The sequence below is a fragment of the Dermacentor variabilis genome, chromosome 4 (assembly GCF_050947875.1).
Source record: "Dermacentor variabilis isolate Ectoservices chromosome 4, ASM5094787v1, whole genome shotgun sequence".
In the NCBI taxonomy this organism is placed as follows: domain Eukaryota; kingdom Metazoa; phylum Arthropoda; class Arachnida; order Ixodida; family Ixodidae; genus Dermacentor; species Dermacentor variabilis.
This window is the reverse complement of record NC_134571.1, coordinates 171,326,069-171,344,136: the sequence shown is the minus strand read 5'-3', so window position 1 is coordinate 171,344,136 and position 18,068 is coordinate 171,326,069. Positions and strand designations below refer to the sequence as shown.

The following is an 18,068-nucleotide window of genomic DNA, read 5'->3' as shown; positions in this document are numbered from 1 at the left end:
ATTCAAGATACTTCTACAAATCATCATCCCTTTGAATGTTTCGGTGTTATGTTTCCTGAAATACTAGCCCTAAACTCAATGTTTATGAATGCGAACATTCGAAGTGAATTGAGTATCCTTCGCACTGTTTCTAGTATTGATCCCCTGCACAGCTTCTGGTCGTTTTCCTAAAAGCATCACGACAATCTTTATGTGGCCATTAGCTTGTCTCGTAGTGAGCCGCACAAAGGCCCCAACACCTTCAGCGTTTTCTAAGAGGCGTTCTCTCCTTGAGCCGTAGCACAAGAACCAGCATCAAATAAGAATTTATGGACCATTTTCTCATACACGTACCCGCAAATTCTCTTACAGAGTTGGTTTCTCTGTAGAATTCAAACAGAATCTGCTTTTTCGGCTGGTATCCGTAACTAATCAACGCAGATAAAATGAACGGTGGGCAAGTTTGCCTAATTTTTATTATTTATTTTACCTGAGATCATCTGCTGTCTTCCGCTAATGGTGTAGAATCATGAGCAGGTGCTTTAGCCATGTCTATTCTTTTAGCTAAGGATCAGGATTTTGTTCAGAAGACATGCGCTTGAATCGTAAGGAACCGAAGCGCATAATTGTCTTCAGCTTGGATGGGAATTTAGAGAAAGGCATTCTTAGTGTGGGTAGTCAAAGCTACATTATTCATATGAAAACGTGTCAGAAGAGTGACCGATTTTCTCAGAAGCCTTATTCTTTTCTCCACATTTTGAATGAGAGATATGGAGTCAAGTTCGTGCGACGATACGTCAAATACTACGTCTACTTGAGCATTTGGGTTTTTGTTTTGCACAACAGAGTTATGCGTCCTGTACAGCTCACAGTTCTCAAAGTCATTTTCATAGGTGCTTGTTCGGCGTCCCCCAACATTCTGCTTTGATGATGTGATGTGCTCTGTATAAGGCGCCCAGGTTGCCCTGGAGCTCTAATAACAGCTTTTTTTTGTGTTTGACGCGTAACGTCGTAGCCACATAAGAGGAATTATATTCAATTTAAACAGCTTCTGACGGTGGTGTCATATTCTACGACGAACGACAAATTGTGCTTCATTTTTAGAACGCGTGAGATCAGTCGCTTCAGTGCTTGCGATCGGCTATGGTCTAGATGTACGCAGTTTTCCTTAGACCGAATGGCAAATGGAAAGGCGCCGTTAGCAAAGGCAGCTCGTATGCTGAACTGCCTGCCGTCTGCGGGAAGACTTCCGATCCTCCTTAAATAAGGTGACTGCAGTAAAATCTTCATAGTAGGGAAGGCAGTGACACTTACTGGCGAGACGTACGCTTTGAATGCTATATGAGCCGAAGCATTATGATAAAGTGGGTATGTAATGGTCAAAGTTTGAACCCAGAGCCACCAAATTTGGGCTGCAATTATAAATTTGTGTCTAACCGGGTAGGAGCTGCAATACTTTGTCTGCGCCAGTCAGGGCTGATACAAACTCGAGCGGGTGAGGTGGATCTTCACCGCGAGAATAAGGAAACGACGACGAAGACGGGCATCGTGATGTTGAAGAAAAAAAGCAGAAAAAGTATATTCACTTCGTTGGTACATCGTTGTGAGTATCCGAGACTCGAGTGGTTCTTCTTTCACAGCCATCAGGATTCGCTTTTTGCGGCCTTTTCATCCCTCTTTCACTCATTGAGATAATGCACTGGCCAATCGCAAACGCCGAGTCGTTCACCACGTCTATCGCCTCTCCTTGGTTTTCAACGTGCTGCTCGTGCTCCTCCTATCTCCAACGTGTCACAGTAGGAGGGAAACACCTGCCGTCGACGCTATTCCCCGGGAGTTCTCGACAATGACCCTGCCATCGATAAGTGCCCACTTCGTGACGGTCACGAGGGCAACATTGCTGCCTTGAAGCGAAGTGAAAGATGGGGCCTGAACATCAACCGTGATAGCTGCATGTCGCTAGTGGGGCATCCCCCCGTCGCCGGATGTGGTAGTCGATGGCATCTTGGAAAAATTAGGGAACACTTGACAAATCGATCATAACAGGGCGCTGTAACGTAAAACTATTCCAACCCGTTTTTATTCAAATCTCCTGACCTTACATTTGCGTAACTACCGACGCAAGCATTGGGCGGTACCGCACAGCGTTGTTTGAAAAGCCCAATCAAAAGCTCTCCACCATTATAGTAGGTCACTTTTTCTTGCTTTCAAAGCGAATAACATTGCCTACATTGAGCGGTTTATCTTGTATAATTCACTGGTAAGAGGAAAGGAGCACGCTCAAGTGCAAAGCGTTTCGATGAGGCCGAGCCAGCGCAGTGAGAATAGATAACGGGATCAGAAGGGTGGTGCTGGCGTTTGCGATTGGTCCGCTGCCCCTTACATAGCTTGCGGTGGATAGTCGAAAATCTAGGCGGCATGCGACGGAAGGTTAAGAATGCCACTAAAACAGATCCTAGGCAAACATGAGGTTAAAAGCTCGCAGAGCGGCGTCGCATACATGGCGAAAGGGCTCGATAACTTTGCACTGCCACGTAAACATATTCATTATACGCAAATAAATTCATTCCGGCAGCTCCGAGTACCCAGTGCCTGAGTTATCGGTGGATACTCATCTTCTCTTCCTTTCAGAATTGGGCAGCTTCCGGCTATTTAGAAAAATATTCACTATTGTTTGGCATAATAATGTATTTTGAACACGTACACGTCACTCTGACGTGACGAGTTTTCGCGGTTTGTGACATGGCCTGATAGATTGGCAAAGTGGGCGCAGTCGAAAAACTTTTGACCTATAGCAGAGGGTAAACGAAGAAAAGGCGTCAAATCAGCACTAGTGTTTTGCTTTTAGTCCGTCTGATTGTGCATCATCACTGTGGGAACGTCATATCAGATGGGGAGCTATTGCGGTTTTAATGACGTTGCGTTACAGACCGGTCAACTGGGGGTGGCCCGAATTTTTTTTTTTGAGCAGTCGCGGAGGGCTGTATGCAGAATTGTAATAACAGGTTTGGAATATCTTTACATTATAGCGCCCCAAAAATATCAGATGGAATGAGGCCAGTCAATCAATAACAGCTTATCAGCAAGGAAGTGACAGCTAATTTCAATGAATTTACCGAGGTCATCTTTCATGGGCCCTTAAAACTCTTTCGTATGAATGATATTTGGGTTTTCAGTGCAAGGTACTCCCAAGTGTAATATATGTTGTGCAGTTTTAGCCCGAGGAGGCGGTCCTCCCCACCTAAAGAGAAAAATATTATGCAGCTGAAGTTTCCTATGTGCGGCGCTGCATGTAAATAACTGATCGATGGAATCAGCTCCATGTGTTTTTTATACGTTTGAAGCTTCTCAAAATCATAACTCTAGAGAAAACCGTCTTACGGTGTTTATGTAATTTCCTTCTGTGTAAATAGCGCATAATTATTACGTAAGCAAACGTTAACGCAGAAAGTTTGTACAAGAATGGTGACGCTGCCAAAATCGTCGTTCCTCGAGCCACTCTTTAAGGCATACAAAAGGACATTTTACACTTTTGTGTATGTTAGTTGAGCTTTCTTCTTTCTTTTGCGTTAGGCACATTTGACCGCAAAGCGCTCACACACAGAAAAAATCATTTATGAATCTTTAATGAATAACAACCACGTTTAGTCGAAAGCTTTGGAATACAAGCTGGGTGACCTTTTTGAAGGAGGCGATGAGTGCTTGGCGATAATATATGTACATATATTATTTTCTACCGGAACGACGGACGGTAATGTACGTAAGAGGTACTCTGATTGAGTGGGCTTACGTTATATACGTGCGTCCGCTTTGACATTAACGAAATTCCCGTTAAAAGGTCGTGGCGAAATCTTTAAAAAGCAAACAACAAATTCTCTTGTGAGCATTCGTGCCATGTATAAAAGCGCCTCGTTCGTTCATGTGTTGTTTACAGACGAATTTCTGGAAGCCCGGCGAAGGTTCTGACGAGCATCATGCTCCACTTTGAGTTTCTCGTCCTTCTTGGACTTTTCATCGGCGCACAAGCAGTCACCTTGGACGACCTTCGTGCAGTGAGCGAATTTCTCTATGCTGGCGTGGTCACGTAGTTATTGCTCCTTACTTTAGCTCATCTATTCAAGGGGGTAGGAAACAGAAATGGTGCTACCGTTTTCGTTATAACCCAATTTCACATTCGCCTACAGGCTGGTATACTGAGCACTAAGATTAATAGATTTGTTCTAATAAGATCGACTCAGCTTTTTTGGCTGGCCATTTCCTTTAAATGAAAAGCTTTCACGCTAAATGACGACGACGACGCTTTATGAGGTTTTTGCGAAATATTTAAAGAATACAATGTCGAGCAAGTTCGTCTGGTTGGGGATCATCACGTAACACTTGCGTAGTGATAGAGACACCAATCAGATTAGATAACTATACAGTAAAAAGGCTGAACAAAATAAACAAATGGATGATTCCTATGCCGGCCGAACTACCAAATTACTGAGCAGCGTCGCATTATCTGATAAAGCTCCTGAAGTGTATTGCCATACAAGGTTAGTAAAAAATACATCAAAGTATTCAAATTTCTTTGCTGCTAACCCTGGTAACCTCACCGGAGTGTGGCGCCTGCTCCCTCTCGCACTGCGGACCCCACTGCGAGCTCTCGACGCAGAATAAGTCTGTCGTATTTTTCCTCTGAAACCCTGAATTGTCTACTTTGCTGAGAAGCTAAGACAGTAACATAGCTCTTACACCAATATGAAGGAATCATGAAAATCATGTATTCTTATATTGGCAGGTTTATGTGCTTAAGGAGGCACATACATTTAGCTACGAAGGTAAGGGTTTACTTATATTAAAGGAGCAGCCGCACGCAAATATCAGTCCTGCGCGGTTAACGCCCATGTTCGGGCCCCCCGAAACTACTTTCTCTCGCTTCCCCATGAAACGTTGGGGCATTTCCCCACGGGACAGGAGAAGCTCGCCGAGTGAGCTAGAGCGGCCTCAGATGCTAATGCTAGAAACGTGGTGTTGTGAGGACAACGTCGTAAAGCCTATCACAGTCGACGTGTCTCTTTAGCAAGACGGTAATTCTGAGTGATTGAATGGTCTTCCTGACGAGTAAGGTAGAATAATCACCAGAATACTCTGAAAGCGCTGACATAGTGAAGCGCTACAGATATCACTAAGTCAGTACAGGGAAAACAGGATCCTTTTCCCCGGAACAACACTTCCACATTTCGCAACACTCTTGTCCGAATGCACGTGCGTTCTGCGCAGACTAAGTGAGATCTCGCTGAAAGACGCCATTGCGATAAATATAACGCGGTTGAGGTCATCGTCACTGAAGGCTTGCCCATGCAGCCCGAGTCTCGTTATCAGGCATGCGAGAGACCACAAGTTTCGGTGCTGGCACAGCTGTCTGATTCAGGCACTGAAAAGCTCGCGCCTGCCCTTTACCTACTGAACATCTTCTCTGATTTACGTCTTCTCAGTGCATTGCCATGAATTGCCCTCTGTTGAAGCTTCCGACAGAGCCGACTCGACAGCGGCCGGCATGTCGTCGAGCTCGGCCTATTCGAGCCAATTGGCGAGCCTTAATTCGTCAGCGGCAATACTGTTAAGACGCACGTGGTGATCGAGCAGCGCGGCGCACTGTGTGTCAGTGCTGGAAGCGACTGTTGATGTGCAGGATCTCCTACCGCGCATAAGAAACCAACTGCGCCGTGGTAATTGTTTGCGAGACCGGCGTCCAGTGTGCAACCGTGAGGGCCGCGCGTAAGAGGAGCTGGTTAAGAGGTGGTCAAGAGCTGGTTAAGAGGAGCTGGTAAGAGGACGACCTCGCTGTCTGGGCCAGTCGACTTCCCGTGCTAAGTAGCATGTTTGAAAACCACGCCGGAAACTTGCATCGTGGCAGAGGGCAAAGAATGGAAGGCGCAAGCAGTGCAGACAAGCCGAAAGTAATGGCGGAGGCAGACGTGCAGTAGCAAAGTAGGGCGTTGGGTGGAACACCTTGTCTCTTCTGTGGTTCTGTTATGCTTATATATATATATATATATATATATATATATATATATATATATATATATACGCAGTACAGAGACGACGAACTTTTAGGAGGACTTACTTGCTGAACGTTTTCGGCTGGTGGACCAGCCTTCGTCAGAATATCATAAGCCTCTCCCCATATGTGCGCTCCTTGCCTCTCATCAGGCTGGTCCACCACCCGAAAACGTTCAGTAAATAAGTCTTCCTAAAAGTTCGTCGTCTCTTTCCTGCATATGTTCCGTCGGGTCCTGCGTGCGGAGCTTTGAAGAAACCCCCTATATATATATATATATATATATATATATATATATATATATATATATATATATATATATATCTTGAACCATCATTTGATGTTAATCATAAGTGATCTGGTCCGGGGTTCACGGTGTTGAGCACAGCCGCTGCGACACCAATCAATTCCCCAATCTGCGTCCATTTCATTTCCTTCGTTGCCACTCCGTGATAGATTAGACATCGTGGGGGTTACGCCTACTTCGCCTGTTTGTCGCAAGACGCCCAGGAAACCGCGAAAACTCTATATCAACATGACGTGCACACAATGATTATGCGTGATTCGCCATAACAAAAGCAAGACGCTGTACGCCTTTTTCACTATTGGTCTACCCCGACTGGTGAAAATATACTCAGTCCACGCCTACTTCACATGTAGGACACGCGACGTCACAAAATCGGAGGAGCTCACCGCGTCAAAGAGATGTTTATGCACTAAAGATGAATTCATCCGCCGATGACAACTAATCTTTTTGTTGCGTTACTGGAGACCGGGGGGTGGGGCGACGTTCGAGGGGCGTTCTGAATGAAATTGAAAAATGTCTGTCTGTCTACCACTTGCCGACGAGAATTGATTTCGTTGCGTATAATAAAGGAAAAGATAACGCGGCAGTGTAACGGCGTCGAGCACTTGAGGCACACATACGACATCGATCTGCCAAATCTTCGCTGAGCATTTTTCGGCAGCAATCTTAACACTCCGTTGCAAGCCACAGCAATCATCCACGAGCCATTGTAACATCAACAAGGGGAGGCAAACGAATTGGAGACACCAGCATCGCTCTTTCACCCTGTTATCTTTTGCTATGCTTGCTTGGAACCACCATAACCGTCTCCACATATCTGCGTTCCTTGTCTCTCATCAGCGAATTAGATAAGCGAAACCTGTCATAGTGGGCAATGCTATTATCTTTGAAGGTAAATAAGTCAACTCCTATATGCAACGAGAGCGTTTCATTGGGCTGTACAAATCACGTTGCGGTGCAGCGCCCGTGTTTGCGTCAGGGTTAAGTCAATTTGAGGCCAGGTGATTGGAATAAAATCCAATTGGAAAGCCTTATGTATAGCGCCTGAGTTCCGCCACTAGGACTGTTACGAACAGCTGCGAGGCAATCCCCACGTCGGAGATATCGTTAGGCATAGCGGGCGGCCAAAAGCAAGGAGCATGATCTTTTTTTTTTTGTTAAGCCCTGTGTTTTAACACGACGTTTGCGACGGAGCTGGGTGAAAGTGTCAACAGTGTAAACAGTTGTTCTTCTCGTGGGTTAAAATATAGAGGCCCTTACTATACAGTTTCATATGGTACTTTCTGCTCCCGAAAAGGTATCAAGAATTTCTAAAGCTACAGAACGATTTGGAAAGATGCGCCGACGCTGAATGAAGAACACCAATCTCCTTTCTTGCGTAGTGTACAAAATGTAACTTATCGCTTTCCGTTTTCATGCGGTAAACTATCCATATGCCAGAGCGGATATGCCTAAACGCCAGATTAAGGGAGCATAGACAAAACTGAACCGTTATCGGTATGGGCATGCTTTAGAGAATAGCGATCACGGTTTCTAACACCGTGACTGTGATGAATGTGCGGGTGAACCATCGGTTAAGGAATGTTCTGTCCTGTGCAGAAATATGGATAAAAATGCGTGGGAAACTGTGGGAGCGAGTTCAATGTGCAAAAGCAAGTGAGAATTGCATCAGCCCCATCGGTAGTGGTGAGCGGGGCGAAGGAGTCTATCACGGCAATGCTGGCATGCACGTGTGGTCATTGGTACTCTCTCTGTGCGTTTAGGGTTATTTTGTCCATATAGATATTCTACATCTGGAAATACATATCAGTTGAAATTTGCACCCGTCCTGGTCGTTCTAACGTGTCTGTCTGCATCGCTGAAGTGTGATGGTCACAATAACAGTATTTCTAGGAAGCGCATCAGCTTTTCTATTGGTACCTTTAGGCAACCAATGACATCTTCTGGAGTGAAAAAATCACATGAATCGTGAAGTGTTTTTTTTATCGAAATGAATAAATAATTATGAATATTTTCTCCCAGGCATTGAACACTGCTGAAAAGACTTGGCTGACGGAGCGAACGTATAATTTAAAAGGTCATAGCTGCGTGTACACCCTAAAAGAAGAGCTCACTCAAGAGAAGTACACATTTCGACAATACTACAAGAAGGATGGTGAAGAGCAAGTATACTTTTTTCCAGCATCATGATCAAGACAATGCGCACATTTCTTTACATTTTCGAATGAGGGCAGAAATGATTGCTTTCTAGTTGTGTTGAAGGACTAGGTTCCTGCGATGTACCTTCGTGGGGATGAAGTAGTAGACAGCAAACGTTCAAAAAATAAAGTATGATGACTTGTCTACACAGGTGAGCTATTTACATTTACAGAGAGTGCGAATAGCTTCAGCAGACGCTCACCCTTCTAGACCTGGCTGAGGGTTAGAGCTCAGGAAAGTGCTAGGACGTACACACTAGGGATTTACACCGTACTGCCACTGCGTGGTTACAGCCCAGACTGCCACGAGTGCTCCGTACTGCGGTTATGAAAGCAATTACGAAAAACGAAATAACAGTGCAGTGCGGCACGGAGGGAGCTGGGGTCTCTCTCGCTGCGAGCGCGAGTTCCCTAACTGCTCTTGGCCTTTCTCTGCTTGAGGCTCTCACATTCCGACACATCTCTGTCCATGTTCGTGTGCACTGACCCCGGGCACTATAACGTGAAACTATTCCAAAACTTTTCTATTCTAATTCCGCAATCAGCCCACCGCGATTGATCAAACGCTTTTGTTGACCACCCCCATTTCACCTGCCTATCACGACACGTCCCGAAAACCGCGATAGCTCACCATCTGATACGAAGTGTACACACTTATTATGCATAATTCGACTAAATAAAACAAAAAATAGTTATTTCCGATTCAACGCCTTTTTGCCGTTAGCCCACGGTTACTGGTCAAAAGTTTTCTCACTGCACCCACTTCACCTGCCTGTCACGCGACGTCAGAAAACCGGAAAAACTGACCACGCCAAAGTGATGTGTACGCGTCAAAGATGCATTAATATGCCTAACAAAACTGAATTTTCTGCTCAATAGCCGCAGCCTGCCCCGTTCTGAAAGGAATAAAAGATGGCGGCCGCGGATCGCTTCGGCACTGGCTACTCGCCCCTTCCGGAGAGCATGGGTTTATTTGCGCGTAATAAAACTTTTTGCGTGGCCGCGTAAAGTTTTCTACAACTTTCGGCACGTTTACGACCTCCTTCCAACTCATTTTTGCTGAGGGTTTTTAGCGTCATTCTTGAGCTTCCGTTGCATACCACCTCAATTGTCGGCAAGCCACCGCAGGTAAGTAAGAGAAAGCGGAGCCTTGGCAGACGCCGGCACCACGCTCTTCGTCCGGTTATCGATTTTCGGTGCAGTGGCTCAGCCCCATCTAATCCCTCTCTACTTGAGCATGCTCATCGCCTCTTGTGAGTCAATTGGATAAGACAAGCCACTCAGTGCAGGCAATGTTATTCGTTTTTCAAGCAAACAAAAGTGACCTCCCATGAACGAGGGAATTTGGCTTGTTCAGACAACCCTGTGGGTGATTGCTGATGCTTGCATCGGCGGTCACCGGCTCCCCATCTCTTATTGTTTCAACCCTACAGTTGCCGTTGGCGCAGGTGGTATCGGACACTACGGTGACTGCTATTTGGGGGTAGCGGGCAATCTGGTTTGCGGTCCGTTCTTTCTTCCCTTTCTTCTATGGGCCAAGAGGAGAAAGGGTATAGTACCTGGCGACAAATTTTGGTATTCGTCGACCTTTAGAGAGCGAGGAATGTGTCATTCCCCTCAGTGAGCCTGTCATTTCTCAAAAGCCGCTGCCATTCATTTACTCATGTTCGGCCTTACACGCTCCCCCTAAGAGGATAACGGAGCTTCTAGTATCCCAGCGATGAAGACACACACACAGAACACCATAGAGTTCCTCTTCTCTCTTAAAATGCGCTGCTCAGGTTGGAGTCCCTCTTCACAAGAAATACTAAAACTGCAGCAAGAATAAGCACCATACAATACAATATACCAGTCGAGACAAGATTGAATACGTTCATTTCAGTTTATCATTCGAATGAAATGAGTTCCAGGTTTTATTCATGCAATGGGTCCATGCCGGCTTTCAATCAATATCTTTCACGCCAACGCTTTAGCGCGCTGCGCCATGAATACGCTGTGTGTGTGCGAGTCTTCACTCAACACCTCGCTAACTTTTGTCTCTGAATATGTGCCACTGGGCGTACGGGCATCATGGACACCATTCTCAGTGCTCGCAGGCACCGACGTGCCAAGCTTCTTCTCTCGCAAGCCAGGCGGGGGTTTCTCAGCAGCACCACTAGATGACGCAGTGTGCCCAGAAAGAAACGTGAGAGGGGAGCCGGGTTCCGGCATTACACGTTTCTGAGCTTTCGCTGGCATCGGCGCGCCATGTATTTCGGACACCTTACATAGTTTTCGCGGTGGCTCGGCTACATCACCCCAATGTTTATTTAGAAATGCGAAAGTGGAGTCCCGCTGCAGTACACATCTCATGCACAACTCGTTTCGACGGTGGCAATGCGTTGCGTCGCTATATTGATTTAATGAAAGACGCATTATCGTCATCTGTCATTGTGAGACTGGTTCTGCCGCTTTTTTTCTTCCGGTGAAAAACATTTTGTGGACATGATAAATTGTTTTGAGAACGTTAAATTGCCTTTACGATTGCGATGATTTAAGCAGCGATTGTCCGAACTGCGTTTCTCCTGTTTCCTTTTCCTTTTTCGTCTGGTTGCTGCAGCGTCTACAGATAAAGATGTGTACCTCAAGGCTCACCAACGTGCCCTTCTGATTCAATTCTCTGAGTAGCACTTTATTTTGATGCTTCTCCGTATTAAGCAAGACAACGTGAAGATATACCGCAGACTAGAGTCATAATTCACTCTGTAATGGTGGCATTCGATGTTTAGGACTGGTATCTAATTGGTGAAACTGATTTTGTTTACTTATATACATGCTGAGTTTCAGAAACTTGAGTAAATCCTCAGCCTATCGCCGATTTCGCTTCCGAAGGGCGTCCGTACGAGAAGGAACAAAACTGCTGAAATGCGAAGATGGCAGCCAACCTTTTTTGTTGCGCCACAGTATAAATTACGTTCATGCTTACTCAAGCAGCAACTAGAGTAGCGATGACATTTCGATTGTCACCGTAACGTTGGACGAAAACGGCAACGATGCCGAAACCACTCGTGTCAGTGTGAGCCTAGGTTGGTGCTGAAAAGTTGAAGAGCCTAAGAATAGGTTGGGACACGAACGAAAACTCGAGTTGGCTAAAATGCGCGCCTCACTGTCGGTTCCAGCTGAATGGAACGTCAATGTTTAGGAGACGTCAAAGAATAGGCGATATCGGCCAACCTTAGAATGGAACGGCGGAATTAGGAACAAAATCTTAGCTACACGGCTCTTTCAGAGATCTTTGGCCTTTAAGTTCTTCAGCGGCCTCACCCTTCTGGGAATGTGGCATCTTTGTCCGCATAGTGACAGAACCCGAGTGTTTGCCGTTCTCCAAAGTAGCACTTCCTCGAATTCAGCACGATGCCAGCTTTCCTAAGAAATCCCAAGACAACATCGAGATGCTCATTAGGCCCGTTAAATGTGCAGGTAAAAATTACAACGTCATCAAGGTAGTACATGGAAATTTCCCGCATTAGGCTGCGCGGGATTGTGTTCATATATCGCTCAGATGTTGCAAGGACATTAAACAACCCAAATGGCGTGACATAGAAATTCAAAGAGCCATCAAGAGCAACGAATACCATATTTTTTTTCTTTTTCTGCTGGGTGCATCAAAATTTGCCAGTACTCCAAGCTAAGGTTGACTGAAGAAAAGTAAGAGGCCAATTAGAGAAAGTTGATGGCATGACCAATTCGCGGAATCGGGTAAACGTCCTTTTTATTTAATGAATTTAGGCGACGATATTCCACGCAAGATCTAAACATTCTGTCTTTCTTACGAGTATTACCTCAGCTGGCCAAGGATTGCGCGATTCCGGAATGACACCTGTTTTGAGCATTTTGTAAATTAGCTCACTGATCTTGCGCTCTAGTGGCGACGCTGTAGACGCCGGGATGTATGTCGATTTGGCGTCACGAGAGAAGCCAAATATTCACATGTTCTTCCATATAACGCCTATCAAGACAATGGAGGCCTTTGTGCTGAGCGACTCGCTAACTGCGAAAAATGCGGGAGTCTTCGGGGCGAGTATTTACAGGTTCGACCCGATCATCTATAACGGCGCCCGCTAATTAGGTGCATCTCCAAGAACGTGGCAAGTTTCTAGCTTTCTAGATGCATCACAGGTTAGGTAGAGCAATTAGTCCACAATCCATCGTGCCCTCTTGTTGCAGACACCAGGCAATGCAAGTTCACAACATTCTTCCTAGCTCGGAACAAACAAATGAGCTCCACCGTGGCGAAGGAGGTGTCGTGTAGGGACGAGTGCAAGTTATTGGAACCGGCGCAACGGATAGGGCTGGTACGTCGGCGTATCCAAGCGTGCAGAAGGAACTTTGCTGGTTGTAAGAATTTTCATACGAAAATTGGGATGGCAGACCGCGCACTGCTGAAGCCCCACACTGGAAATTCACTGTAGCACCACACACTTTCAGGACGTTGATGCCTAAAATTACGTCATGCGTGCACGGTATAGTTGTGAATTCGGTGGTAAAGTGTAAACAGCCCAAGCCTCCTCAACAATAGGGCACAATAATTCATCACTCACATAACCAAACATTACCGCTTCCTCCGTCCAGAATGTAAGTTTACACCGCAGTGTTCTCTTGAATTCTAGCCTCAAAAGCGAGAGCCGCAACACTGTCCACAAGTGCCGTTGTAGTGGCACCATTAATAAAAGCTTTATCGTGCCTTTTTTACGTAAAAGCGTGAGGAGCATAGTGTCGAACCGAAACGCTGCGTTCCAGTTTCACCAGCGGTTCAGCAAAAACAGTTCAATTTTGCGGGAGAAATAAAACGGTGGATCAAGTCACTTCCGACCGGCTCACGTTTAAACCGAAGAATGTTTTTGAGATAGCAATATCAACGTATTTGTGTAGAAACGCGATGGTACTCCTTAGCTGCAAGAAAATAATTTCGCAAAGTGGGTATGTGTGTCTTCAGCCACCAAAAGAGGCAAAAGAAGTTATGCGGATCCAACGCCGGTGTTGGAATCTAATGGAAGCGAAGCGCTATTGGAGCGATCCAATAAGGGTTTTTCAACTAAATACAATGCGTGGAATTTTATTAAAATTCCCGTACCCTCAGCGGTTTTGCGAGAGGCATGTCAATGTATTATGTCCGTTAAGCAAAGCGCGCTGATGACAGGTTTATGCTCAGCGGAGTGCTGCACATGCCTATGCAAACATATTTCAGCATTTATACCTCTTGCGTCACAAACACATGCCAAATTAAAGGGTACCGCAAGGGATGCCTTGAATAAATACAGTGGCATATACCCGAAAAGTCAAGAATCGATAATGCAAATACCGCTTTAAGAGAGTCAAATTGGCCGTTAAATTTAAGAGGTATGTGCGCTTTAGAGATACCGAATTACCGTCATTACTGTTACAGATTCTGTTTCGTGATTTAATTTTGTTGCGCAGAACAGAGCTGCACTCATCGACACAAACTTATCTGATGAAATTCGGTATTATAGAAGCCAAAGTACCTTATGGTAAACACTTAGCTGCCCACGAGCTGCATAGGTAATGTGAAGAAATGTAAAGAAAATGAAAGAAGCCACTGAGCATAACGCCATGTTCCACTAAGACATTTTTGTGCTGTAAAGAATAATAAGAGCTCAAATTATTTTTGGCAGGATTTAATGTTTCATTAGGCAAAACACAGGTGTTGTGGCTGGCAATATTTTATTTGCCAGCATTCAGTTTTGGCCAACTTCAGCACCAAAGAAAGCTAAACAGAACCATATCCCCGACCAAGGTTCCCCATCCCGCGTTTAGGTCTACGTTAATTACACAGTCCGCACCGGAGCTCATATCAAGTGAAAGAGAAGGATATGACCACGAACATCTTTATGCTAAAACGACAGTAGCAACAACAATTCTCTAAGAATGCAAAGGCAGTACTCAAAGAGGCACTGGAAAAGTTACTTCCAGAAGAGGACGGCCACGGCTGTAACCACTGCTAGGCTGGCAATGAACTTCAAAGGGAAGGGCTAATAAATCATAAACATATATAAATTGCTTTTTAAGGTGCAGCCCTGACAAGCCAGTCGATTATTCCATCTTTTGCGAGCATGCATGCTCTTTATCTAGCACTGACTCAAGATATTAATCAGGTTATAGGCCACCATTCGTCCCGCAAGCGTCTAGCAATAAACAAGGTCACGAGGGGATCTATAGCATAGTGTCACGTAGTAGAAGCGGTGAATAATACAGCTGCCAATTTCTGAATGACGAAATTGATTTTTATTGGGCGAACTCGTGCTCTCAATAACAGGCTACAGTCAAAGAGAAGAAGAAGAAGAGCGCTGTGTGTGTCAGATGTGCCTTATGTTGTCCGTGTCAAGCTTGCGCTATAACACAATAAGATATACAGTCAAAGCACAGTTACAGGGAAGCTGAAAAGTTTTCCAGAAAAAATAAGTGAACATGTGTACATAATGGTTTTCAACCCTCCGAATTCGAATATCGTATCGAAATTGAGCGAAAGAAAGCGCACATACATTTTATTTCGACGAAAAGTGCAGCGGCGGACACGCCCAGCTCGCGCGTCTCGTTTCCGCCTGTGATTGGTCGGGCGCCTCGTGACGTCAACTCTAGTGACCGACCGCTGCCGCTACACATGAAGCGCGGTGCCACGTAGTTTGGTGCTGTAATGGAAAATTAAGAGGTAATGGAAAATTTAGAGAGACTGCGTTTTTCTGAGGAGTTCGCCGTTACTCCCTACATGTACCAGCCAATTGCGAAGAGCCGGCCTCTCGAAGAAGCAAATGCTGCTGGTGCGAGCAGTGCTTTCGGCGCGAACGAAAGCGAAGTCTTGGGATGTCCTCGTGTTGGAAATGCTCTTTGGTGAGCATGCTTTTTGCAAAGCGATCTAGTGATCTCGCCGATCTTTCGCCGATCTAGTGAGCTCGTTTCCGGTCAAACAACGGTATTGTTGTGTTCCTGCATGCCTCTTCGTGGAACGTAAGCGTGGATGCTATCGTCGGCATTTGTGCGCTGTCCGAAGCTGTCGGCTATCTACAAAGACGGTTTAAACGCGTGAAAAGCTTCCCGGTTCATGCAGTACGTGTAGTGACCTTCATCTGTGCGCCATTCGCACCCTACTCGTAACCGAAGTCGTAAAGGCGGCGAATTCCGTCGGCTACGTGAGACCACTCTACATACACGCAAACGTACCAATAAAGGAATGCAGGGTCGATCCAAGCAGATTACGATGGCATGCACGCAGAAACAAGCACGGTCAGGCACGGTCGCGCAGGCTGCGAAGGAGCAAAACACTAGAGTTGACGTCACAACACCGCGGTTTCCGGTCTCCGCTCGCATCGTCAGCGTCAGCAGCAGCGCGCGGCATTCGACGGGGGGCGGAGCTACAGTGCAATTTTAACCGACGATTACGTCGCTCATAATTAAATGAAGAACCCCAAATTTTACCTACATGGTTTATAAGGTTGCCGCATCCGTATATGAGCGTCTTATTGAATTCGACAGACTCTTCAGCTTCCCTTTATAGCGGCGAACACCGTCGATCTGCCGGTCAAGCGCGTCGGCTTTGATACATGAGCCATCTAACATTCCAGAGTAATCGCTGGCACCCGCGTGTCTTACAGAAAGTTCTACACAGTTCCCATCGCACTTGCAATCAGGTTACATAAGCTTCGGTGACAACAGATAGCAGATAGAACCATCAATACCATTCGAGAAACTTCCGATATGTGCGGGCTCGTTCCGCGCATAGGTATAACATTTACTAGACGTTACCCTTTCCTTCTCGCCTTCTTTTCCAAAGATATCCGCTATTATGATAGATGTAGTTTATAACAATACATCATTATAAATATTTTGGCACCTATCCTGAATATTAGGAAAAGAAACCTCCACATTAAAAATTACTTTGTTGAAGCACACCTCAAAGCCTTAAGTCATTTATTTCGGACTTACTTCAATCTAAATACCAGTGTCACCAAAGGCTACCAACCAGCTAGAAAGCGCTTATTTATGGGAAGGTACTTCATGGTCATCAATTTCAAGCATCCATGAATTTATTAATAATGTGCCTGCCTCCCGACCGCGACAGGTTGAAAATCTTACGATAGCACTTATATTACTTCTAAAATAACCGCAAGCTCGTGTGTCTTTACTAAAGAGGCAGCAAAGTTCATTCCTACATGGCGGAAATACAACGATGCAAAGCTGCAGAGCATGCTGCCCACAGCAATATAAAGCTGTCATTTTTGCTTTCCAGTTTCCCCTATGAGTGAAAAAAATCGTAACGTCCGATTAAGTAGCGGTGCATGCGAAAAAACAGTTTTTCTCTTTTTTTCGGTTGCCCATTCAGTTCCGGTAGAATACCCTGGTGACGAGGCCTAGCTTTCAGCACCAAGTTTTCAGCAACCTCACTCCCACCTGGCACTGTGGCTAGCAGTCCGGAAGAGGGTGGCCTCGAATGACGCCGTGAAAATGAAAAATGGCGCGTACGAGAAGCTGACGGCTCCATCAAATTCCTGACAGAGGCCGGTGAGGCGTTCGGTTAGCTTCCTTGTCAGAAAGCATTTCCTGGAGCCACGTACGCCGGCAAGAGCGCACCGAGGGCTGGTCGTAGGGCCGTGCAAATGCAGGTAGTCGACGATGCTGAGTTGGCTGGCGGAGGTTGAAGATATGTGCGACATGATCAGGCACACTGCCGTGGTAACACAGCGGACGAAGATGGAGCTTACGTAACTCCTTGTAGCTTTGAGGCAAGCCATTACGTGGGAGGCAATTGACGCCGTCGAGCTACGCACCATGACCAACTGGCGTGTGCCGGGAGGGATGACTGGACCGAGAGTCCGGACTATACTCGAATGCAAGAAAAATGTTCTACCGTGGGTTGCTGGACAGCTATGCCTCGTTCATGTTCGCAGAGTTGACCACTTGCCGTTTCACGGGTGGAGACAGTCAGGGTTCCGTCTAATGCATGGAATAGGCGCACAGGAGGGGTGTAGAGCGTCGAACTATTTCCTCATGGCAAAGCAGCATTTGGCGGAAGAGTTGCCTTATCGGCGCCGTCAAGTCAAATGAAAAGCCCATATGACACTCGCTTCCGTCGTAATGTTGGCTAGCGGGCCGAAATCTGTCATTATCTAACGGCATTTTGAGTGTCTCAAAAATGCAGTGGCGCTGAATGACGTCGTGCACATAGTCAATGTTTTCCTTCGAATGAAAACAGGAACAGGCCTCTCCCTGCGATCTCCAATTACCCCGGCCCTGCGCCAGCTGATTCCGAATTGCGCCTGCGAAGTTTCTAATTTCATTGCACCACCTAGTTTTCTGCCTTCCTCGACTGCGCTTCCCTTCTCTTGGCGCCCATTTTGTAACTCTAATGATCCACCGGTTACCTATCCTACGCATTACATGGCCCGCCCAGCTCCATTTTGTTCTTTTAACGTCAATTACAATACAGGCTATCTCCGTTTGTTCTCTGATCCGCACCGCTGTCTTCCTGTCTCTTAAGGGTATGTTCTTC

General features: G+C 45.9%; 1 protein-coding gene across 1 annotated transcript in view; it reads left to right on the top strand.

Annotated features, from left to right (window-relative positions):
- Positions 1-3,915: 3,915 nt before the first annotated feature.
- Positions 3,916-18,068, top strand: part of LOC142578067 (uncharacterized) — a 32,667-nt gene continuing 18,514 nt past the window's right edge. Inside the window, exons 1-2 of the mRNA XM_075687481.1 lie at positions 3,916-4,031; positions 8,352-8,491. Coding sequence (XP_075543596.1) covers positions 3,954-4,031; positions 8,352-8,491 — 218 coding nt within the window. The 5' untranslated portion in view covers positions 3,916-3,953. The remainder of the gene's footprint in view (positions 4,032-8,351; positions 8,492-18,068) is intronic.